The sequence below is a fragment of the Podarcis vaucheri genome, assembly GCF_965113315.1.
Source record: "Podarcis vaucheri genome assembly, chromosome: 15".
Lineage (NCBI taxonomy): Eukaryota > Metazoa > Chordata > Lepidosauria > Squamata > Lacertidae > Podarcis > Podarcis vaucheri.
Window position 1 is genome coordinate 16,334,748 of NC_138753.1, and position 25,652 is coordinate 16,360,399.

General features: G+C 48.7%; 1 protein-coding gene across 2 annotated transcripts in view; it reads left to right on the top strand.

Annotated features, from left to right (window-relative positions):
* The window catches only part of STX1A (syntaxin 1A), a 44,463-nt gene extending 18,915 nt beyond the window's left edge, over positions 1–25,548 (top strand). Inside the window, exons 4-11 of one of the 2 annotated variants that reach the window (XR_014214145.1) lie at positions 3,122–3,196; positions 4,392–4,465; positions 10,445–10,553; positions 15,158–15,231; positions 16,659–16,796; positions 18,764–18,899; positions 21,392–21,668; positions 22,708–22,735. Coding sequence is in view for 1 of the 2 variants with exons in the window: in XM_082201585.1 (XP_082057711.1) it covers positions 3,122–3,196; positions 4,392–4,465; positions 10,445–10,553; positions 15,158–15,231; positions 16,659–16,796; positions 21,558–21,668; positions 22,708–22,785 (659 nt within the window). In the remaining variant the exon portion in view is untranslated. Of the gene's footprint in view, positions 1–3,121; positions 3,197–4,391; positions 4,466–10,444; positions 10,554–15,157; positions 15,232–16,658; positions 16,797–18,763; positions 18,900–21,391; positions 21,669–22,707 lie in introns of both variants that reach the window. The other variant, XM_082201585.1, reaches the window with a different exon arrangement.
* Positions 25,549–25,652: the final 104 nt, after the last annotated feature.

Genomic DNA, 25,652 nt, shown 5'->3' on the forward strand with positions numbered 1-25,652 from the left:
ACACAGATTTCCCCTTCATTTTTGGAGGGGAAAAAGTGCGTCCTATAGGGCGAAAAATACGGTAATCAGATGCTTACACTGACTTGTGGCAGTGGGCCATACTGAGCCAAGTTGAACCGATGGATACAGTACAAGGCAGCTGCTTGTGTTGCTAAGCCCTAAGTAGCGTCAGGCGCATAAATGTATTCTTATGCAAGGGTAAATGGGCATGAGTTATTTTCTCTTTTTACGAAGCGCTGGGAAACTAAGAGAATGGGGTTTCTTTATTTTTTACCAAGGATTCTCAGGATCCCTGTCAAGCTGCAACTCCTAGATAGTTTAAGGGCACCCATGACAGTTAAACCCATTTAAAACTGCTGCAGTGTGAGGCAGGAATGAACAAATCTTACCAGTTTTATTGATTGATTGATTGATTGATTGATTGATTGAATGAATTTATATACCGCCCTATACGCAGGAGGTACAGGAAAGTTCATAGAATAAAATCAAGATATAAAACAACAAAATGCATAATAAAAATAAAAAACAACCCAATAGCCCTCCCCTCAAAAAACCCACATTTTAAAAGGACATAGGATGTAAATCAGATCAACCAAAGGCCTGGTTAAAAAGGAACGTTTTTGCCTGGCACCTAAGGGTGTATAATGAAGGCACCATGCGAACTTCCCTGGGGAGAGCATTCCACAGGCAGGGAGCCACTGCAGAGAAGGCCCGTTCTCGTGCTGCCACCCTCTGGACCTCTTGAGGAGGAGCCACACAAAGGAGGCTTTTCTCAGTTTCCCCTACTTCGGTTGGGATTCCACATCATAAGAGTTAGAAGGGACCCCGAGGGTCATCTAGTCCAACCCCTGCAATGCAGGAATCCTGCCCACAGCCATCCCTGAGTGGGCTCGAACCCACTGTGCCACAGAAGGGTTCAGTTTGGGTTCTCGTGAAAATTCAGCACTATTTTCATGCAAATTAGTACAGCATCCTGTTCTCGCAATGGCCGCCCAGATGCCCATCATGGGGAAATCCCCCAAACAGGACCCAAGCTTCTGTTATGTTCAGAAGCATCGCTGCTTCAAACTGTGCAGGGAGGACATAGCCATCATGACTAGCAGCCATCGATAGCCTTAATCCCCCATGAATTTGCCCAGCCCTCTTTTAAAGGTTGGCGGTCACGACTGCCTCCAGTGGCAGTGAGTTCCACAGTCTGCACTGCGTGAGGCAATCCTTTCTTTCATCTGCCCTGAATCCTGCATCATTCCTCTCCATTGGATGTCCCTGAGTTCTAGGTTAGGAGAGAGGGAGGGAAACTTCTCTCCTTCCACTTTGTCAGGCATAATTTTATCACCATCCATCATGTCGCTCCTTAAACGCTGCAGCCTTCCTTCATAGGGGAGTCATCCCCTTGATCGTTTTGCTTGCCCTTCCCTGAACCTTTGCCAAATTCTCCCAGTTGGTAAAATGCTCAAAGGTTGGCAAGGGGGTTCTTTGTTGGACGTGTTTGGACGTGTTGCAGTGTGTAACCATGCTAATTGGAAAGGAGATGGGCTGGAAGCTCAGCGCTGAGCGTAACCTCAGCGTTTGCCCCAAGGCAGTGCTGAGTCTGCTGAGGACGTCTGAGGCCCCGCACAGATGCTCTGAGCTCAGCGGAGAGTCTTGGCGCGAGGCTGCCAGTGCAGAGACCTCGCCGTGCCCCCGTCGCCTCCTCTGTGCCACCCAGACGTGGCTGCTCTGCCAGCGTTGCTTGGTTACGTTGCCGATGTTCAGAGTTCCAGGTGACGACAATTATCTCCTCTCCGGGCCAAGGGGGGCGGGTTGCGGAGGGCGCAGGGAGGGAGCAGGCTTGCACCTGGCACCTCCAGCGCCAGGCAGCTTGGGGAAGCTGCAGGAAAAGGGCAAGCGGAGCAATCCAGGAGGGCTGGAGCGTGCCGCCCCTGCGAGGGAGGGCTGCAGCTTTTGGGCTTAGGCAAAAGTTGATGGGCAAGATAGGAGGAAGGATAACAGAGGTTTGTGCAAGGAGGTCTGGTGTGGAGAAGGAGTTGGAGGGAAGGTCTTCTCCCTCTCCCCCATTCTTTAAGTACAGTGGTACCTTGGGGTAAGAACTTAATTTGTTCCGGAGGTCTGTTCTTAAGCTGAAACTGTTCTTAACCTGAGGTACTAATGGGGCCTCCCGCTGCCACCACACAATTTCTGTTCTCGTCCTGAAGCAAAGTTCTTAACCCGAGGTACTATTTCTTGGTTAGCAGAGTCTGTAACTTGAAGCGTCTGTAACCCGAGGTACCACTGTATTTGTTATTTCTTTATTGCATTACACGGATCCCGTTCGTAACACGAGGTTCCACTGTACTATTCCCCCATTGTTTCCTCTGAGTAGCTCAAGGTGGCATAACTGGTTCATTCCCTTCCTCACTGAATCCCCATTACAGCCCTATGAGGTAGGCTAGGCCCAAGGTCCCCACCCACTGAGCTTCATGGCAAGGGGGGATTTGAACCCTGGATTCCCAGGTCCTAGTCCAACACTCTAACCACTATACTGCGCTGGCTCTCTACATATTATGCGCTCTCCCCTAACATATGCATTTTGAGTACGTCTTGTTTGGATAACTCTGTGGAAGGAGGGTGAATTTCAAAGGAGAGCCTCGTTTTGCGGGTTTCGCGTCGATTTCAGGAAGTGCAAACAAGGTGTGTTCGTATTAAAATGTGGACCACAAATTGAACATGCATCCGATCCCAAAGGGAACTTGGCAGAAAAGATCTCTAGGGTGGCAGGATTTGGCCAGCACAAGGGTGGGGGATAAATTTAAGCAGTGCCCAACTCTCATCGCAGTTCAAGGGACTGATTCCAGCAGGGCCAAAATCCAGCTGTGAAATCGGGGTGCAATTATGGCCATCCACAAGCATTCCTAAGAACTCAAAAGAAAGTCCTTCTTCACTGGGCACATAATTAAACTATGGAACTCTCTGCCACAGGAGCGGAGAGGGCTCTTCCGCTCGGGTCCTGCTTGTGGGTTTCCCATTCAGGGAATCTGTTTGGCAACTGTAAGTACAGGATGCTGGAGTAGGTGAGACCACTGGCCTGATCCAGAAGACTCAGATGATGATCTTACCTTCTCCTGCCTCTTCTGCCTTCCAGAAACCAAGGAGGAGCTGGAGGAGCTCATGTCTGACATCAAGAAGACAGCCAACAAAGTGCGCTCCAAGCTAAAGAGTGAGTATCTCCTTGCACGGGGGCAGGATGAGGGTGCTACACACAGGGGCTGGTTTGGCTTCCGACCCCCATCTCTCTTGACTTGGGGCACAGCAGAGGGAGGCAGCTGGCATGGACAGCCTTAGGTGGACATGGCAGGAGATAGAACTGCAAGGCTCTGGTGGCATGTTTTGAGGCTCAAGATTTATTTTCCTGGGAAACTCAGCTTTTTGGGGGTTGGGTGGGTGTGTTTCAAGTTTCTAGTCCTCATGCTCAGAGGTGTTGTGGGAAATAGCTGTTGGAGGGGTAAAAGGGGCATCTGTGCCCTACAGAGCAAGTTGTCCTCCAAATCAGAATGGTAAAGGTAAAGGGACCCCTGACCATTAGGTCCAGTCATGGACGACTCTGGGGTTGCGGCGCTCATCTCACTTTACTGGCCAAGGGAGCCGGTGTACAGCTTCCGGGTCATGTGGCCAGCATGACTAAGCTGCTTCTGGCAAACCAGAGCAGCACACGGTAACGCCGTTTACCTTCCCGCCAGAACGGTACCTACCGGTATTTATCTACTTGCACTTTGACGTGCTTTCGAACTGTTAGGTTGGCAGGAGCAGGTACCGAACAACAGGAGCTTACCCCGTCGCAGGGATTCGAACTGTCGACAAGTCCTAGGCTCTGTGGTTTAATCCACAGCGCCACCCGCGTCCCTGTATAAATCAGAATGGAGGAAGCCCCTAAAAGGGGCAGTGGAAAATGAACTGCAAGTCAAGGATGTCCTGGGAACCTTTGCCTTGTTTTTTTCAAGATTTTGTGCTCTCATGGCTTCCAAGATCCTTTTGGCTGTGCCTGGAGATCTCAGAACCAGGGCAGCTCCTCTCCTCTCTCCTTTGGAGATAACCAAAGGAAATGCAGATTTGCATCCTTTATTTGGGCTGCAGGGTTCACCTTTCATAGCCCAGATTTTTGCTTTTCCTTCTAAATTAAATGAGGTGTTCTGACTTTCCTGGGGCAGTTTTAGGGATGCTCCTAGATGGTCTTTTGCCTTCTGGGGAGCTATTTTTAACCTAGTCTGAAATGGGCATTAGGCAGGCGAGGAAGGAGGGAGAGAGAGAGAGAGAGAGAGAGAGAGAGAGAGAGAGAGAGACCCATCTGTTTCTCAACCCCCGCCCCCTTTCTCTTCCTTCTCTGAAAGTCTGATCTGCTTTTCTCTCCCCCTTAGGTATTGAGCAGAGCATCGAGCAGGAGGAGGGGCTCAACAGATCGTCAGCAGATTTGAGAATAAGAAAGACACAGGTAGGCGGCCCTGTTACCCACTCACTGCCTGGTCTGTGAGTTTCTTTTAAGCCCCCGTTAAAGCCTTATGATCCAGTGGGCACTTCTTGTGGCAGTGAGTTCCATATGTTAACATCCAATGGTGTGAACTTCGGGGCACCTGAAAATATTACATGTCACAATATGTTGCCCATAGTCATAGAATTGTAGTGTTGGAAGGTACCACCAAGGGTCATCTAGTCCAGCCCCCTGCAATGCAGAAATCTCAGCTACAGAATCCCTGGCTGATGGGATCCAACCTCTGTTTAAAAAGCTCCAAGGAAAGAGAGTCGACGGCACTCTGAGATAGTCCTTCCTTTCTCCTCTGGCTGATTGGTTCCATTCGAGTGACCCAAAGTCTGGCGTTGGTGTGGTTTGTGACAAATAATATTTATATTTTGAAATATAAAATGATGGAGCTGTATTCAATTTCTTCCCAAAGTTAGTTGCCATTAATTTCAGTGTGTCTACTCTTGAGTACAAACTTGGGTGGCTTACACCCCTTGGATGCTTATATTTTGATCTTCGCAGTTAAAAATAATAATAATGATCAGTTTTGTTACATTCCTTCTGTTTTATGGTTTGTACGACTAGACACCTCCTGAAGATTTTGTCTGCAAGCCTGGCCTTTAATGCTTTAAAAATAAAATTCTCTCTTTCCACTTCCTCCACACCACGCATAATTTATTTTTAAGGAACAGTAAAACTTCTGTCACATCCTTTCATTGAAAAACACCAAATCTTGGCACTGGGTATTTTCCTACCACTGGCAGGGGCTGATGAATGTGGCCCCCCGAGCCCTCTCCATCTGGCCCTTGGGACACTCAGTGGCCCAGCTACACCCTCTCCTCATGTGCCCAGACTGGGATGTGCCATCAAATTTGTGATGCTGCTACTTGCTTCTGTGGACAGAGGAAGGGGTGTTTTTTTGCAGCTGGAACATACAATGGAAAAATTTGCATATTTTGCTCTGCCCACTTTTGCCTTGGCTCCACCCATTGCTGATTTGGGCCTTGTTGGAACTGTGAGCTGGGTGTTAACTTGGGTGTGGTTTATTCAAATTTCTCCTCAATGCTATCCTGTTAACCCAGGAATCTTTCAACTAATATTTCTGAATTCTATTTAGGGTTTTTTGGGGGGGGGCACATTCCATTTGTGGTTCCCATTTCAACATGTTGCTGCCTCGTTCGCACTTCCGAAACAAAGCCAAAGGCAAAAATTCATCTCCCCTTTGAATTTCCTCTCCAGCCAAGCAAGGTGTACTCAAAGGGACTGCATTAGGGAAAGTGTGTACCAAATTAAAACGTGTAGAGTCAGTGTGGTGCAATGGTTAGAGTGTTGGATTAGGACCCAAGAGAGACCCGGGTTCAAATTCAGGCACAAAGCTCACTGGTTGCCCTTGGGGGGCCAGTCACTGCCTCTCAGCCTCACAGGGTGGTAATGGGAATTAAATGAGGAGTTTTTTTGAGTCCACATCTCCCGTAACCAACTAGATTCTTTCTGCGGCACCCCTGTGGGGCTCAGGAGCCCAGTTATGTCACCCCTTGCCTGCAGCCTCTCACCCTTTTTCAGCCTCCTCTCCCCTTTTCCTTGGGATCCCTCTGGGCAGCTACTGCCCTTGGTCTCTAAGCTGCTCCCCTGCCCCCAAATAAAGGTACCTCTCAGGCAGCCCTGTTTAGGGAAGTTTATAATGACTGGTGTTTTAATGTATTTTTAATCTTTTGTTGGAAGCCGCCCAGAGTGGGTGGGGTATAAATAATGCAGCATTATTATTATTATTATTATTATTATTATTATTATTATTATTGATGCGGGTGGCACTGTGGGTTAAACCACAGAGCCTAGGGCTTGCCGATCAGAAGGTCGGCGGTTCGAATCCCCGCAACAGGGTGAGCTCCCGTTGCTCGGTCCCTGCTCCTGCCAACCTAGCAGTTCGAAAGCACGTCAAGTGCAAGTAGATAAATAGGTACCGCTCTGGCGGGAAGGTAAACGGCGTTTCCTGGCACTGCTCTTGTTCGCCAGAAGCGGCTTAGTCATGCTGGCCACATGACCCAGAAGCTGTACGCTGGCTCTCTTGGCCAATAAAGCAAGATGAGCGCCGCAACCCCAGAGTGGGTCACGACTGGACCTAATGGTCAGGGGTCCCTTTACCTTTACTATTATTATTATTATTATTTATTACCTCCAAGAGGCAACCTTTGCCTGCAGAGCTTAAGGCCTGGGCTGCTGCAATAAACAGCTGTGCAAACCTTTGGGAGGCAGAGACACAAGAGGGAAACAGAGGAAGGAGGGGAAGAAAGGGGCAGAGGCCAGTGTTGCCCACACACCCCTGACCATCATTCAAGGCACCCCAGGGTGCCACGGTACGCTGGTTGAAAACCACTGCCGTATGCCATCCTTCAGCCCCCTGGAGAAAGAAGAGGTGGGGATATAAATTCAATAAATAAATTAAATTGATGCAACATACAAGAAGGTGTGGAGACTTCCGGGGTGGCACTATCGGCAATGGCAGACTCCCTCTGAACTGGAGGGACTAGCTCTGCGTGAAACGGGTCTTTTCCGCTACGGCGAAGCGGGGACCCTGCTAAAAATCACAGGCGGATGAAGCCTGTGACCATGGGACTCGGCGGGCACCCTTAGCGCCCCCCCAACCCGCAAAGGAACCCACTAACGGGCTCCGAAGTGAATAGGGGGAAGTGGCGAGGTGCTGTGAGTCAACTGCTTTTTCTGTGGAGCGAAGCCGCATAGCCGTTGCCGGAGAGCGCTGCCTTTTTCCTGGGACAATTTGGCTTCTAAAATAAGCACCCTTGAGTACTTAAACTTTGAACAATCGGACTTTAAATAAGGACTTGCGAGAAGAAAGGAATTGGACTTAAAAATTTACTTCAATTTGGTACTGAAACGGGAAGGTCTAAACAGGAAGTCAGCCTTCCGTTTCTTTGTAGACAGAATAAAGCAAAGACAACGTAAACTAGAGCTCAGAAAATCGCTTCTAAAGGATTGGCTTTCATCATTTAAAATCGTTGAACCCCCCTTCGGCAGCAGGAGAAGAAGGGGGATCTTTTTTGGACTGTTTAAACCTGCAGAAGTGAGTTTAAAGTAAAGTAACTTTCCACCGTCCTGATCCTGGAGCGGGGTGTCAGGACTGACGTTTGAAGCTCATTGACCAGAGACAAACGTTTTTGACAGATAGTTAAAGGAAGAGAAACATAGTGATTCCACTGATTCCTTTCGCACTTTAAAGGAACAAATATTGACAAAATATCTCAAAAAGGATACTTTGTTGCAAGAACAAATAGAAGTTCTCCCCCTAGAGGGAGACTGTGAAACTGTAACTAATTCCAGGGAGCTTGCAGCTGTCTCAGATTACAATCGTGGGAATGGACTTGTGACCTTGTAGGACAATGTATTCAGAGGCTCTGTTGTGTGCTCTCTGTAAAACAAGTGCCCTACTGGAACAGTTAAGTGAGAAGATGGATTTGATGACTAATGCGGCCAGAATTTTTGAACAGGCAGTGGGAAACTATGTGGAGCCCACCCAGGAATTAGATCAGGAGTGTGTCCTGACAGAGCAGATGAGAGAAGAGGATGTTGCTGAATCTTGGACGCCAGAGATGGAGGGAGCTGCGGCCTTGCAGGAACATGAGCTTTTGGATTTGACAAATGAACTTGGAAAAAGCCAGATTTGGAAAGATAAAGTTTGGATTGGTTTAGAAATGGGGGTTGGATAGACCCCCCTATGCAGGGATGTTTGGACTTTCCAAGTCTGGCAATGGGCCGTGAGATGTTTGGAGCTGTGGGGGCTCTCAATTTTGGGGATTCTGAAACATGTTTTTAAATACCACATGGAGTTGAGTCTGGACTATGGAAAAGGGGCTGATTTGTTGAAAAGGGTCAAAAACATCACCAAGCTGGAGTTCCCACGAGTGAAAGGAGAATATGAAGAAGAGCTGTGGAAGGGACATGGAAGAGATTTAAGGGCCTCGGATATAAGGTTACCAGGTTAATGCGCTAGATCGATGGGATAAAAAGGACTGAAAAAACCCGGGACCAGGAGGAAGGGACGCTGGATGAAGATTGGATTGTTTTTACTTCTCTTGTTATTATCAGGATTGTTTTATAAAATTGATGAATGTTAGAAAAATGTTGGAACGAAATTACTTGGCTCTAGCAAAAATGTTTAAAGAATTAGGTAAGAATATTATGGTTGTGAGAAGTCGGTAAAAATAAGATTTAAGTTTTAAGTTTTTAAGGTTTTCTATAAGATAAGATGAAAATAGATTAAGGTAATGTAATGACAGAATACTATGAAATTTGGAAAGGATTTGCTGCGATAATTATTAACCAGGATACAAAAAAAGGGAGGAGGTCAAAGAAAGAAGGTAATGAGATTTGAGGATTTGAGAATGATGGAATTATTTTTGTCTGTTTGCGGTCTATTTTTGTTTTTTGAATTTGTATTCTTTGATGTGGTTTGTTTTTTCTTTGTTTTTTCCTTTTCCTTTTTCTGCTTTGTTTTTTCTCTGTAATTCAAAAATTTTCAATAAATATCATATAAAAAAAACAACAACATACAAGAAGGTGTGACATTTTAGGGGAATCGCTTGCAAGAATGTGCCCGTTCGGAAAAATGGCATATGAAAAGTGCTGACAAATTCTGTTAAAAAGATTCAAAACAAGAGCTGAACTCGGGGTTGAGAAATGAGCAGCTGAAATGGAGGGATTCATCCATCTCTGGTCCAGTTTCAAAGCAGAAGGCTGGATTAAGGCTGAGGGGGCGAAGTAGCTGGTTTGGGGGTGGCTCCTGGTGAGATGCCCCCCCTTTCCCACGGGGTTGGGGAGGAAGAGCCTGACTTTTCCCCTCTCCCCAGCCTTTGTGGATGCTGAAGGGCACCAACAGCTCGTCTTCACAACAAACAAAGCCAGTTCCAAGTCATCGCCCCCCCCCCAACCTCCCCGTCACACGATGATGAGCAGCCAAGTCTGATCTCCAAAGAAACGTCTCTCTCTCTCTCTCTCTCTCTCTCTCTCTCTCTGACTCCCCGAAACGCAGCAGATGGGCAATGCGCCGGGGAGAGCAAGTGTGAAAATGTTTTGTTGTGCAGCCGCCTGTTCCTTAATCAGAGGCAAGGAATTGCGGTGCATGAGCAGGGGCGGAAAGCAGGAAGCAGCGGGTGGGTGGGATGCTCTTCCGTGCTTTAGTCTTTTATTTCTCTTCTGAATTACGCAAGGGTATCGGGAGCAGAAGAAGGTGGGGCCGTCTAGAGGAGCGAGGCGCAACCTGTATGCTCCAGGTGTTGTGGGCGGGGGGCTGTGGCTCCCATCAGCCCCCCAACTGGCGGGGCCAAGGGGTCAGTGATGGTGCCAGGGTTCTGACTTCTACGGTCAATTGTTTAGGTTCCGCGCCTCCCCCCACAAAGGGGCTTCCCGGACCTGCTCTTCCTCTGCCCCATTGCAAACACCATGAATTGCAGGATATGTTGTGTGTGAAGTAGATTTTCTTAAGGAAAACTTACTTTTCTTAAGAAAGCCTACTGATGGCTAGTCAGTGTGGTCTAGTGGTCAGACTGCGGGACTAGGACCTTGGGAGATCAGGGTTCGAATCCCCACTCAGCCAAGAAATTTGCTGGGGAACCTTGGGCCAGCCATGTGCTCTCTCTCTAACCTACCTCATGGGCTTGTCACGAGGATAAAACGGGGTAGAGAACTATGTACTCCACCTTCAGCTCCTTAGAGGAAATAAATGCAATAAAATCAACAGAAGTAAATCAATTGTCACAGAATCCTCTTGGTGCCGGTGTTTGAAATTCCCGAGGCACATTTTGCGTCTGGTGTGGGTCCAGTTGCGACCACGGGGAGATCTCTGGATGCCTGGTTGTCGGTGCTACAGCGGACAGACTAACATGCTTACCGTTCTGGAAAATAATGGCAGCCATGTTTTCTCTTCCCCCACCCGCCCAGCATTCCACCTTGTCCCGGAAGTTTGTGGAGGTGATGTCAGAGTACAACGCCACCCAGTCGGACTACCGGGAGCGCTGCAAGGGCAGGATCCAAAGGCAGCTAGAAATAAGTGAGTTGCTTCCATGCTCCCCCTTCTCTTGAGAATTGCTGCCCGTTGTTCGCTCTCTCCTTACAGGGAATTCACTACTGCCAAATGTTTCATTCCCCTATTTTCTGTGCTGTTCTCCTGACTATTCAGGCCTTGTCTTTGTCTTTAGTGACACACACACACAGGCATTATCTTATTCACTGTGTATGGGAAACGTCCTATTTTTCAGGGCTACCGTGCCTTTTATTGGAAGCTTCCTGGCCAGCATGGTGACAATATTGGTTAGTTCCTGTTTCTGGAAGTGAGGCTCAAATTACTGATTTCTTCTCATTGTTTCTCTCAATGCTTAGCAGAAAAAGTAGAATTTCACTATAAAAGAAAGATAATGAAACAACAACTTCATTTATATATTTTATACACACACACACACCACTTGATTGTTTAAAAAACCCTCAAACTGGTTTACAAAAAGGTAAACCAATAAAATGGAGAAAAATTCTCAATCATACTATTATGATGATGATTATGACCATTATAATTAATTGTTATTATTTCATTATTTATACCTCGCCTATCTGGCTGGGCAGCTCCCAACAGAATATTAAAACACAATAAAACATCAAACATGAAAAACTTCCCTAAACAGTGCTGCTTTTCGATGTCTTCTAAAAGTCAGATAGTTGTTTATTTCCTTGACATCTGATGGGAGGGCATTCCAGAGGGCGGGCGCCACCACCGAGAAGGCCCTCAGAGCTGGACCTCAGTGCCCGGGCTGAACGATGGGGGTGAAGATGCTGCTTCAGGTATACTGGGCCGAGGCCGTTTAAAACATACAAAAGTTAAAATATTAAAACAGATTAAAATTACCTCTAAATAAGTAGGTGCCAGGAATTTTAGAGCCCCCAGCCACGGAACCATAGCTGACCAATTAAGGGGAAGTGTATTTCAATTTCAGTAAAGCTCTTGACAAAGCCCCCCATTATATTCTTGTGTAAAAGCTGGTAAAATGTGGGCTGGGGGGCATGTAACTGTTAGGTAGATTGCAGAGGGTTGTGCTAGATGACACTTGTCCCTTCCAGCTGTATGATCTCCTGATCATCAGGCCGTGCTTGCTGTGACGGATGGGAGTTATGATCCTCTGATTTCCACAGGCATCTGGTTGGCTACCGTTGGAATTCCATTCCTCCCGTGCTGCAGATGTGTGGGATTGTTACATGTCACATGTCTGTGTTTACATTCCAGCACTGATTGTTGGAGTCTTGCAAGCAGAAAGTGAGGTACGCTGTTTCTATTCTGTACAGTCATACCTCTGGTTACAGGTGCTTCAGGTTGCGTTTTTTTCAGGTTACGGACGCGCTGAAACCTGGAAGTACCGGAACGGGTTACTTCTGGGTTTTGGCGGTCGTGCATGCGCAGAAGTGCTAAATCGCACTATGTGCAGAAGCGCCGAATTGCAACCCTCGCATATGCAGACGCGCCACTGCGGGTTGCGAACTTGCATCCCGCATGGATCACATTCGCAACCCGAGCGTCCACTGTACAGCTATTGCTTTTGCAATAACAAGAAAGACAGAGAGAGGAGCCATGTTTTCTTTGCTATGTTACGTTTGATTTTGTGTGTGTTAAATTAGGCTTAGATGTTACACCTCAAGACTCAGTCTGTTTGGACTCTGCTAGTCATGAGCTCATGTCCTTGGATATGGGTCACATCAGTGTGACAGGACACCAGAGTGATGAATTCCGGGCAATGCTGTGTTGTGGGGGAGGCACCGGCCTCGGCGTTATCACCCAACATTTGGGAACAGGATGCTGGACTAGATGGGCTGTTGTAAGGAGAAAGCGTTGCAGGAGGATTTTGGCTGACTAGGATTGAATGGGATTAAACATTTTAGGGAGATCTTGGCTATAAGAAAAGGGCAGTTTTAGGTAACACTGTGCTGTGTCTGGCACACCTTTTCAAATTTTGCTTCTAATTAATTGGAAGGAACAAACACCACCTCAGCAACACTCAAAAGCTCAGCCATTTGAACCACCCTCACCCCAGACACACCTTCCTGTGCGGAAACTTTCTTAGCAAAAACGAGATCTGCACAGCAGTGTCTGGCCTAATGAGCACAGCAACTTATTTCTGGTAGATCTTGCCCCCGTGAAGCAGTTGCTGAAACTGAAGGTCCCCACCTCCCCAAGTCCCCTCCTTTCCAGGCAATCTGAGACTGCACCTGCATGAAGCCACCTACTCCTCTGCCCTCTTCACGCCTCTTCTGGTTCAGGGAGACAAGAGGGAAGGGGAGCTGGTCACAGCAGAAGGGGGAGACACCTGTGACTCTTCATTGCCTAGTTATCTCCCGCTTGGACTACTGCAATGCGCTCTATGTGGGGCTACCTTTGAAGGTGACCCGGAAACTACAACTAATCCAGAATGCGGCAGCTAGACTAGTGACTGGGGGCAGCCGCCGAGACCACATAACACTGGTCTTGAAAGACCTACATTGGCTCCCAGTATGTTTCCAAGCACAATTGAAACTGTTGGTGTTGACCTTTAAAGCCCTAAACGGCCTCGGTCCAGTATACCTGAAGGAGTGTCTCCACCCCCATCGTTCTGCCCGGACGCTGAGGTCCAGAGCCGAGGGCCTTCTGGCGGTTCCCTCATTGCGAGAAGCAAAGCGACAGGGAACCAAGTAGAGGGCCTTCTCGGTAGTGGTGCTCACCCTGTGGAGCACCCTCCCATCAGATGTCAAAGAGAGAAACAACTACCTGACATTCAGAAGACATCTGAAGGCAGCCCTGTTCAGGGAAGTTTTTAATGTGTGACATTTTAGTGTGTTTTTGGTCTTTGTTGGAAGCCGCTCAGAGTGGCTGGGGAAATTCAGCCAGATGGGTGGGGTACAAATAATAAATTATTATTATTGCCTGACTCCTTTCTGCCACAGACTCTCCCTGCTCACTAAGCCCGTCACCTCTTCAGCTTCTGACACCTCTTCCCAGTCTTCTCCCTCTGACCACTCATTGTTGTCCCACCGACACCCCCCTGGCTCTGAGCCTTCTCCTTTGGGGCTCCCCAGCTGGTTCCTCCCACCATTCCTCTGCGTCCAACAGGTCTGCGACTCTTGCTTTCCTTCCTGCGGGTCATGCCTTACCTGCTTGGCTTCTCAGGGCATGCTGCAGCCGGCCCCTCTGCCTGGCCTTTGGGCTTTGTGGCCAGCAAGGCATCCCTGGCGGCAGATAAGCTGTTCAGTGCCTTGAGGCGACGTGCGCGCATGTGGCTTTTTTCAGGCTGCCAGTGCAAAGGGGGTGGGCATGTGAGGAGCTGGCGGGAACAGGTAAGGGGGTGGAGGTGAGATTGGGAGAGATGAGAATAGAAGGACTGAGTGGGAGAAGTTGGGAATCAGAGGAGAGCCGGTTGCCAGGAGGGAGGGAAGGCGGGCAGCCGGCTAGAGGAGATGGAGCCAATCGGCAGCCTTAGCTGGAGATGAGCTGATGGGGGGGGGATCTAGGGCAGAGCACAGGGAGGGGGCAGTCTGCAATCTTCACTTTTACTTGCTGAGGGTAAAAGGAAGGTTGTGAAGATGAGCAAAAGTGCCTTTTGAAGGCAGATCCTGTAGGAACTAAGCAGAAACATTGACCTTAAGGATCGCCTCTCCTCATATAAACCAACCCGGACTCTGTGATCATAATCGCAAGAGGCCCAAAGGGTGGCAACACGAGAACCGGACTTTTCTGCAGTGGCTCCCTATTTGTGGAATGCTGTCCCCAGAGATGTTTAGCTAGCACCTTCATTATACATCGTTTGGCGCCAGGCTTTGGCTGATCGATATATTTTAAAATGTGGGACCAGGGTTGGGCGGTATTTTGTTCTATTTATTTGTGGTTTTATATTGCATTTTTATATCATGAAGCACCCTGAGATCTTCTGATGAAGGGCAGTATATAGACTTAATGAATAAATAAAATATTAAGAAAGAGAACCATGGCCTGTCCTCAAACCCAGTGGTGTCCTGGTAAATTCAGGAGAGCAGGGTCCCTTCAGGAGAGCCACAGCCATGTCCCTTCGAAGATTATAGGGCCTTCTAAGGTAACAAAAATAATAAAAAGTAATGGGATTGCATTGCAACAAGCAGTGTGGATCGCCATATGCTGCTTTTCAGCTAGCTACAATTTTCTGCGCACGTCCCTGGGTGCATGGAGGGCTCCAACACCTTCTTTTGGAGTGATTTTAAGTTGTGTTAAGTTCCATAACTTGCACCCCATTCTCTTGAAACTGAAACATCCTTTGTGTTTTCAGAGTTCCTAAAAAATGCTTAGCTTTGGAGCATATGGAGCAAGTCCTCCTTGTTGCTCTTCCACGCGCCTTCTCCTGAGGGACCCTGGAAGCCCCTCCTATGAAGCTGTCTCCCCTTCTTTCACTGCTTGCCAGCACAAAGGCTGAGAAGACTTATTCTCAGTGCCTAGAAAGCTTCCCTTTTGTGCTGATTGGGCAGCTCCAGGATGCCAGAGTCTGGGACCCTGCAGAGTCTTTTTGCGCGCGCGCACACACACACACACACACACCATGACCCCAGACCACTGCTCAAACCACAGCATGTTGGAAAGAAAGGGATGCATTGACTTCTCTGTGCCCTTTGCAGCTGGCAGAACCACCACCAGTGAGGAGCTGGAGGATATGTTGGAGAGTGGGAACCCTGCCATTTTCTCTTCTGGGGTATGTGTGTCATCGTCCGCCCCCGTCCCCGCCCGCCCCCCCCCCCAGCTTTGTGATCTTGCTAGTCTTAAGTCTCAGATTTGGGGTACCAATGAAGACTTTCTTTGTTCAGATGGGGGTTGCTTTAGAAGTGCCACCTCTTTGACCTGGCAGCGGGCAGATCTACACTCATGGTTTTTAACGCTAAAGAAAAAGTTAAGGAATGGTCCTGAGAACCATACAGCCGCTATTAAAATGTGGCACCAGAGGGCGCTGCAGAGCAACTAGCTATCACAAACCAGGTGGTAGACTTTGTGGAAAAGAGGCGAAAACTGATGTTTTAGAACAATATTAGTGTTCTAATAACATTTAAAAGGTGAGTGTAGATCCAGCTAGTCTGTGGGCAACTATTTTGCCACAGTGGGGAGAACACCAAGGGCGTTTGCTGAGACCTCGTCCCTAATTGCCATCCGGTGCAACAGAGGCTGCTCTCTACCTCTAGAGTTGCAGCCTTGCAAAACAAAACCGCAAACGTTTCTCAGGCAGCTGCCAGCCCAGCCGCTGAGGCAAAGCCTTGTTAGTTTTTCTCTCTTCTGCTTTTCACATGGCACTCAAGGCCGTCTAGGCAGGCCCAGGTCTCCTGCCCAGGTATGGACTGTTCCCTAATCTACTTCGTGTCAATAAAATTACTGCACCTTCAAACCATGCTGACAGGCCGCGTTAACCATCTGTGGCATGGAAAAAAGAAAACAATGAAGCCTGCTTAAACACCTAGAGTCATTTCTCAACTTGCCCCCACATCAAGTGAGTGTCAGTCCCTGAACCCTGTAAATTTTATTCAGCACCTGCCCCCCCCCCCGGACTTATTCCTTGGACTTCTGCAGACGTAACACAAATGCACTTCCAAACCCTAAGTGCCTAGAACCATAGAAACACAGAATGGTAGAATTGGAAGGGAACCTGAGGATCATGTAGTCCAGTGTTTCCCAAACTTGGGTCTCCTGTTTTTGGACTACAACTCCCATCATCCCTAGCTAGCAAAACCAGTGGTCAGGGATGATGGGAACTGTAGTACAAAAACAGCTCCAGACCCAAGTTTGGGAAACCCTGATTTAGGCCAACACCCGCCCCCGCCCCTTTGCAATGCAGAAATATGCAGCTGTCCCATACAGGGATCGAACCTGCAACCTTGGCACCATCAGCACCACGCTCTAACCGACTGAGCTGTCCGTTCTGCCTAGGAACGCCATTTCATTTCCTTTTCCACGGAAGCCGCGATTCTCAGGGAAGCGACTTCTGCGGTCTGGCAGGATCGTGAGACTCTCTCCATCCGAGTCATGCAAGACGGGGCGAGGCAGGGGGGTGGTGGAAAGGGCCCCTTGAAGATCTGGAGCCTGGGGGTCGCCGATCCCAACGGCTGCTCACGCCCTGCCTTGGTTCATCCCCAGATCATCATGGACTCCAACATCACGAAGCAGGCGCTGAACGAGATCGAGACTCGGCACAGCGAGATCATCAAGCTCGAGAACAGCATCCGGGAGTTGCACGATATGTTCATGGACATGGCGATGCTAGTGGAGAGCCAGGTAAGGGCTGATCTGGGGGGCGGGAAGGCTGGGGGGAAGGGAGGAAGGAAGGGGTGGGAAACTGCAGAGTGGACCCCTGGGACTGGCAGGTCGAGGAACCAATGTCTGGCCCCGAGGGCTGTGTCACCTTCAGGAGCCACCTGCCAGTCATGGGCGGGGCCAGAGGGCGAAGTGGGCGGGCAGATTCTAGTTGCTGTGGAAACCCCAGGAGGGGAGAGTGATGCTCTTGTGCTCGGATCCTGCTTGCCGGTTCTCCACAGGCCACACTGAGAACAGGATGCAGGACTGGATGGGCCATTGGCCTGATCCAGCAGCCTCTTCCAATGTGAATTGATTCACCCTGGCCTTGGGCACCTGGTATCTGCGTGTTTCAGGACTTCTCATCCTATCCTTCTGATGTGCTTTAACTGTTTTTAACTCTGAATTTTACATTGTTTGCACCCATCCGGGGACCTGCTGGTGAAGGGAAAGAAAAGACCCTCTCCTGAAACCTTGGAGAGCTGCTGTCTTTCAGTATAGATCAGGGTTTCCCAAACTTATTTTTTAAAAACAATTTTGGATTGGTTTTTCAACAAATACAAGAACCGTTAAACACTTATCCAGCAGTACAGTGGCCCCTTGGTTCTCAAACTTAATCCGTTCCGGAAGTCCGTTCCAAAACCAAAGCGTTCCAAAACCAAGACGCGCTTTCCCATCAAAAGTAACGCAAAATGGATTAATCTGTTCCAGACTTTTAAAAACAACCCCTAAAGCAGCAATTTAACATGAATTTTACTATCTAACAAGACCATTGATCCATAAAATGAAAGCAATAAGCAATGTACTGCAGTCACACAATCAATCAGTAGCTGAACTGGGTTCCAAACAGTCACAAAAGCAAAACAAAAAGAGCCACAAAAACGCAAAATAAATAGCAAAAACAGACAGACCTCAGCGTAACACTTAAAATGGAGCATGTTTTCGTTTCCGAAAAAAGTTCGCAAACCAGCACACTTACTTTCGGGTTTGCAGTGTTTGGGTTCCAAGTTGTTTGAGTACCAAGGCGTTTGAGAACCAAAGTACCACTGTAAATCTAATGGTATTTGTTTTATCCATTGTCTCTAGGAAATTGTTAGGCTGCAAGCAGCTGCCCCCCACGCTGCTCCCCCACCTATCTCCCCTAGATATCTTTGGCAAAACACATGGCACAGGGTTGCAAATTTCATCTGCTCCCACCTCCCGGCTGCGAAATGCAGCCAGTGAATTGGAGCAGATCCGGTTGGGTGGGGGCTAATGGGACCCCCAATTGTTTCCAGGTGGGCCAATTGCTTTGGGTATGTCGAAATGGGTTTGTGTGATCTTTTACATATGTTTGTGGGAGAGGGAGTTATTTTGTTGTTGTTTTCGTTTTAACTATTTACCTGTGTTTTTACCTTGTGTTTTTATCCTGCGAACCACCCTGAGGTCTTTTGATGAAGGGGGACGGATATATACATCAAATTAATAAAAATAAAATAAAATCTGAGTTAGTGGGTAGGATATTCATTTGGGGGATTAATTTAGAATGATCTTTTGTAGATACCACATAGGATCATAAAGCTGGAAGGAGCCCAAAGAGTCGTATACCTGTAGTCCGACCCCCTGCAATAAATGAATTCTGATGGGGGGTGGCGGGAATTGAATAAATTGGAGGGGGATTTATTTACTAAGTAGATTTTTGTGGGGATCTGGCTATGGTGCAAATCAGTTGATGGCTTTGTTGGATTGGTCGGAAGGGGAGTTGCTTCCCTTCCCTTCTGTGATATTTAAAAATAAATTAGCATATGTAAATCAAGGTCCGTGGGCCCCATCAATAGCAGGCGCCTTGCAGTGCAGTACCTTGAAGAGGTTTCCTCTTTGAGGTGAGAACCAGGGTTTTCTGCAACTTTCGTCCTACTCAAGAGTAGACCCACTGAATGGCATGACTAATGTAGGACTGTTGATTTCAGTGGGTCTTCTCTGAGCAGAGCTGAGCTGATGACAACCCTCCATTCCTGGAGTTCAGCGCCTGCCCCTCCTGACCCCTCTTTCTATCCCCCCCATGCTGCCGTGCACACCTGGAGAAGGGCACCCAGGCATTGGCAGGTAATGTCCCCTCCCCCCCCAGCTCCCTGCGCTGAGGCTGCTGCATGCCTGTGCTGTCCCTGCATGCCTGGTGATATGTGTCCCCTATGATGCCAGTGGGAAGCGAGGACTAGAACAAGTGGACAATCGGAACGAAACCGGATCTTGGAAGACTCAGGATAAAAGGAAGGACTTCTTCACACAGCGCTGAGTTAAACTGTGGAACTCCCTCCCACAGGAGGCAGTGATGGCCACCAACCTAGATGGCTTTAAAAGAGGATTAGAGAAATTTGTGGAGGAAGAGATGGATGACTATGAGCCATGGAGGCAGTGATGCTTCTGAAAACCACAGGAGGGGAGAGTGCTGGGGTCCTCCTTGTGGGTTTCCCATTGGGGCATGTGGCTAGCCACTGTGAGAGCAGGATGCTGGACTCGATGGGCCCCTTTGACCTGATCCACCAGAGCTTCCACCAGAAAGGCAGTGCCAAAGAATGCTCCAACTACCGCACAATTTCACTCATTTCACATGCTAGCAAGGTTATGCTTAAAATTCTACAAGGAAGGCTCAAGCAGTATGTGGACCGAGAACTCCCAGAAGTGCAAGCTGGATTTAGAAGAGGCAGAGGAACCAGAGACCAAATTGCAAACATGCGCTGGATTATGGAGAAAGCTAGAGAGTTCCAGAAAGACATCTACTTCTGCTTCATTGACTATGCAAAAGCCTTTGACTGTGTTGACCACAGCAAACTATGGCAAGTTCTTAAAGAAATGGGAGTGCCTGATCACCTCATCTGTCTCCTGCGAAATCTCTATGTGGGACAAGAAGCTACAGTTAGAACTGGATATGGAACAACTGATTGGTTCCAAATTGGGAAAGGAGTACGGCAAGGCTGTATATTGTCTCCCTGCTTATTTAACTTATATGCAGAATTCATCATGCGAAAGGCTGGGCTGGATGAATCCCAAGCCGGAATTAAGATTGCCGGAAGAAATATCAACAACCTCAGATATGCAGATGACACAACCTTGATGGCAGAAAGTGAAGAGGAATTAAAGAACCTTTTAATGAGGGTGAAAGAGGAGAGCGCAAAATATGGTCTGAAGCTCAACATCAAAAAAACGAAGATCATGGCCACTGGGCCCATCACCTCCTGGCAAATAGATGGGGAAGAAATGGAGGCAGTGGGAGATTTTACTTTCTTGGGCTCCATGATCAGTGCAGATGGTGACAGCAGTCACGAAATTAAAAGACGCCTGCTCCTTGGGAGAAAGGCGATGGCAAACCTAGACAACATCTTAAAAAGCAGAGACATCACCTTGCCAACAAAGGTCCGTATAGTAAAAGCCATGGTTTTCCCAGTAGTGATGTATGGAAGTGAGAGCTGGACCATAAAGAAGGCTGATCGCCGAAGAATTGATGCTTTTGAATTATGGTGCTGGAGGAGACTCTTGAGAGTCCCATGGACTGCAAGAAGATCAAACCTCTCCATTCTGAAGGAAATCAGCCCTGAGTGCTCACTGGAAGGACAGATCGTGAAGCTGAGGCTCCAATACTTTGGCCACCTCATGAGAAGAGAGGACTCCCTGGAAAAGACCCTGATGTTGGGAAAGATGGAGGGCACAAGGAGAAGGGGACGACAGAGAATGAGATGGTTGGATGGTGTTCTTGAAGTTACTAGCATGAGTTTGATCAAACTGCGGGAGGCAGTGGAGGACAGAAGTGCCTGGCGTGCTCTGGTCCATGGGGTCACGAAGAGTCGGACACGACTAAACGACTAAACAACAACCAGAGCTTCAGTTACTTCCTGCTCTGAGTAGGGCTAGGTGTGGGGTACAGCCCTCTGAAACCAGAGCCCTGCTTGACGTCTCTCAGTTTATGTGCATGTAGTGGAAGGCTCACTATGCCTCTAGTCCCTGCTGCGGACCAATTTGCTCTGCCCCCCCCCCAAGGGGAAACAGGACCAGGGGGCTAGCGGAAGGGAGGATTCAGCCTCCTTCCTCAGCTGTGTCTTGGAGCAGCTTGGTCCGGGCAGTCTGTGCTCCCTTGGGAGGGCACCCGTTTCTGGTTTTGCCAGCCAAGGTAGGTCAAGAGGAGTAAGACCTGGGAATGGGTTGTGCCTCATCTGTGTTCCTTCCTGCATGCATTTGTGGTCGCTATCGTTGCTGCCTTCCTGGTGTGCTGCTGGAACATGTGTGGTCTTTGTATCACTTTGTGGAGCCTTTCCCTCCTGTCTCTTTGAATGTTTTCTGTGCAAAACCGGACTCCCTGTTGCCTGTGATTTATTCTTTTTATTTATTGCATTTGCATCCTACCTTTTTTTTCCCCTCCATGGAGCTCAAAGTGGCAGGACATGGTTCTGCCCATTTATTCCCTGCGAGGTAGACTAGGCTAAGAGGCAGTAACTGGCCCAAGGTCACCCAGTCCTAGTCCAGCACTCTAACCACTATACTGCACTGGTTCTCAATTTAATCCGTTTCCTCCTCCTTCTCTCCTTCTGACTCCCTATTGGCAGGTCTGGGACTGAACGCTTGGAATGGGAAGTGGGAGAATCTGCCCTCTTGCAAACCCCCAATGAAGATGTTTGTGAGCAGGCAGGAGGGAAAGGGGGAGCAGGTGGAGGCCCCTGCCAGTGGCTTTGCTAAAACAAGAGCAACGTATGTGCGTCCTCCGCTGCGTAGGGCGAGATGATTGACCGCATTGAATACAACGTGGAGCACTCAGTGGACTACGTGGAGAGGGCCGTCTCAGACACCAAGAAAGCAGTCAAGTACCAGAGCAAAGCCAGGCGGGTAAGTTAGTGCCTTGCAGATAAAGAAGCATTGCAGGCAGCAAAGGCCACCAATAGGGTTGGGCGCTATCTGCTTTTCCACATTGCGGTGTATCAGCAGCCAAACATTGCAGTCTGGCTCCATAGATGGTATTTAACTCCAAGTAGGTTGGCTAAGATTTATAAAACAGATTCAGATACGTGGTGGAAGTGTGAAGAAGCAGAGGGAATGTTTTTCCACACGTGGTGGACATGTAAAAAGTTAAAAGTGTATTGGGAAATGATTTATAATGAATTGGAAAAAAATGTTGAAAACACTTTCCCCCAAAAAAACCAGAATCCTTTTTGTTGAGAATAACTCAGACTTGTAATTCCTAGGGTCAGGAAAGGTTATTTATGTATGCAACAACTGCGGCCCGTGTTTTGTTAGCCCCCAAATGGAAATTGAGCGAGGTCCAAGCTAAAGAGGACTGGCAACTTAAATTGACAGATTATGCAGAACTTGTAGATTTAACATATAGAATAAGAGAGCAAGAAGAACATTCATTTAAAGACTATTTATTGAATATATGGAAAATAACTGTACAGCTGAAAATGCTGGCAGCACTAAGACAAATTCAACAGAGTAAGTAATTTTTGACGGATGTAAAAGTGGAAAATTGTTTTGAACGGTTGTAGTAAAATATGCAGGGAGGTATGATACCGTGGAAGGAGAAGGAGGGAAGTCCCTGGATATTTTAAAGTTTGTTTATTTTGAAATGCAAAATCGAAAACTTAATACAAATTATTTGGGGGGGGGGGAGAGAGAGAATTGGCCAAATTGGCTATCCACAGCTACTTGCCAGAATGCCTCTGATCTCCCTCTACAGTCGGAATGTGAATGTGAGTTGCTGGAAACCACGGGGCGGGGAGAGTTGTTGCTGCGCTCAGATCCTGTTTGTGGGTTTCCCTTGGGGGGGGGGCATCTGGTTGGCCATTGCGAGAACAGGAGGCTGGACTAGATGGGCAAGTGGCCCGACCCAGCCTAGAGCTTGTCTGATGTTCTCCTCCTCTCTTTGCAGAAGAAGATCATGATCGTCATTTGCTGCGTGGTGCTGGGCATTGTCATCGCCTCAACGGTTGGCGGGATTTTCGGCTAGAAGCCCAGGACTCTTTTTTTGGAGGGGGGCGCAGAGGTGGAGAGTGCCTGGGCCCAGGCAGCCAGCCAGCCGCAACCCCCCAGACCCTGCAGCAGAAGCAGCAGCAGCCACCACCCCCCCGGGGTGAACTGGCCCACCAGCACTGCTCCCATCTCTTATGCATGATTGTTTGTGTTAATGCTGCGTGTCCAGTGCAGTGGGGTGGGTGGTGGGTGGGAGGAAGGCCACAGGCACATGCAATTTCCCCACCTGATCTCCTCAGAGGGACACCCCCTCCCTTCGCTTCCACTGGCCAACGACTCACCTCCTCTGTGTTTTCTTTCCATCCCAGTGAGGTCCCTCTCTTTCTTCTCTCTCCTCTCTGCCTTCAAAGGTGAGTTTGCCAACAAAGGTGTGCAAAATTGGACCCTGCTCTCTCCCAGGGGAAGGGCCAATATTTTCTCTTTCTCTTTCCACCCCCTGCTCTCTCCAGCCACAGAATGGTCAGGCTGGTCCCTTCTGACTCTGCTCTGAGACGCTTCTTTTTCCTGCCAGGTTCTTGCCCTACACCATCAAGGCCTGTCTACTTATTTAAAACAGGATGCCATCTTTTCACTCAAGGCAGCCGCGGGGTGGTGCACAACTCTAGATTTAAATCAAATGCAATGGTTTGTTGTTGTTTTTATAAAGGACACTTTTAGAAGCAGGCAGCAGCCACCTGTCAATAAAAGCAGGCTGTCGATGCTCCATCCCCATTATTTTTAGATGTTCTCTCAAGGTTTTCAGGCCTATGCTGAATAGCGTCTTAGTTTTTTGGGGGATGGAGAGGGTTGCAGTTTGCAGTCCATAAATCTTCCTGTCCAAATGTGCTGTGGCTCTCTCTCTCAAGCCCTACACAGCAGCAAAGCTCGTGTTTTGAATTTCCAGGTGTGAAACGGCGCCTCCTTCCAGAATTTCCAAAATGTTCCCAGTGGCACCAATTCAACACTTCGCATGTGGGCAGCTTTACCCTCTCAGGGAAACCCTCCATGGACTTAAGATCCATAACTGAGTTTCTCGAGCTGCTAATCTCTGGCTTCCCCAAATGTTGCTGGCCCCCCCTCATTCCTGACCATTCCTGCACTGCAGAGAGTTGGAAGAGATCACCCACTGGGGTCTCTTTCGACTCTGCACTTCTGTGCCGGCTGCTAGGAGTCCGTCCACAGGTTCCCTGTCCTGTGCAAGACTGTGCCTAGCATCTCTCTGCATGAGTCTGTGTGCACCTTGCCAGACCAGTTACTCCCTTTGCCAAAAGCACACACACCCGGTTGTGCCTGCTAGCAGTAGGTGATGGTGGCAAGCTGCTCCCAGGGGTGACTGAGCAAATAGCTCACCCTGTTGGAAATGCAGACCCTGTGTTGAATCCATCTGTCCCTGGGCCAGGGGGACAGGAGAGAAGCTGTGGGTTGCACATGGGTGGGAAACCAGATGTTCCTGCCTTCCCAACTCAGAACCACAGAACTATAAGGCACCCAAAGGCTCATCTAGGTTGACTCTCTGCAATGCAGGACTTCCATCAGCCCCGAACAGCATGGCCCTAATGGGAGTTGCAGCCCATCATCGAGAGAGCCATGGCTGGCTCCCGTCCCTGCAACAAGGAGAGGGGTTTCTGCCCTCCCTCCCTCTCCCAGAGCCCATTAAGGGTGCTGCCAGTTACATATGCAATGCAGCAAGTGCCAACCCCCACCCCGGTCTTTTAACTCCGCTCTTCCAGCTGCTTCCCAGCACCAGCAGGTCTCTTGGAGAAAAGCAACACTGCCATTGTCTGGATTCAGAGCTCGCCCTCTCCTCCCTTAGCCATTGGAGTGCAATGAGACCTTTTTAACAAGGCGTTTGCTCTGCCTCCTGAGAGAACGTGCTCTGCTCACAAGCTGCGTCCCTGGAATGAGCAGGATGAGGCCTGCTCCGCTCCCGAGAGGACCTCAGCTGCACCTACTGCAGAACTACTCCAGGCTCTGACCTGCCAAGAGTCCCACACGGCAGTTGCATCAACAACTGTGTGGTCCTTCTGTAGTCTGAGGAGGTTGTCTCCCTCTCTCTCGCTGCAGGACCACAAACCTTCCTTCCCCCTGCATCAGCTGGGGCAGGGGCCAAAGACCCTCTTTCTGCAGAGCACGTGCAAGTTACATTTGTAGACTTTGCTCTCTGCCATTCGCTTACTTCTTCCCCACATTTCCTGGCCCAGAATCTTCTGCAAGCAGCCTGGCGTGGCGGCATTTTGCCATTGGTGGCCTCTGCTGCTTTGCTCCTCCTCCAGACCTTCCCTGCTTTCCTTGCATGTCGAAACCTGAGCCATCCGTGATGTGTCTGTGCTCTGGAAGCTGTTCTGCCCACCAAACAGCAAACCTGCCAGTTGTTGGGGTGTGTATGTATATGTGTATTTTGTTTTTTAATTCAGAGAGCCCTGAAGTGCCACCACCAGTATTCTGCCTCCTCACAGGGAAAGGACATTTATTGATCCATCTTTGCGGAGGCCTCCCCTGGAGTCTCGTAGCATCGCTGTGTTGCTGTGTGAAGCCAAGTGTCCTTCTCTCTCTCTCTCTCTCTCCCCTCACAAGCTGCCTCGCTCTCCTGCCTTCGTGGATGTGGAACTGTCCGTCCGTCTGTTGCCTTCTTCCGACGTTCTGGCCTGCTTAGTTTACTCTTTACGCCAAAACCCCCTCTATAAAACTTCAGGTGGAAAAGCAGCTTCCTTTTCTGGATGGATTTTATGTAGAATAAAAAAAAAGTGTTTATATCTGTGAAGCGTTTTCTGGCTCCTCTGTGTGTGTGTTTGGGGGGGGGGGTTGTCCTCCTGTTGACTATGCAGCCACCTCGTTTTAACACTCTGTCCCTCTCTAACATACAGG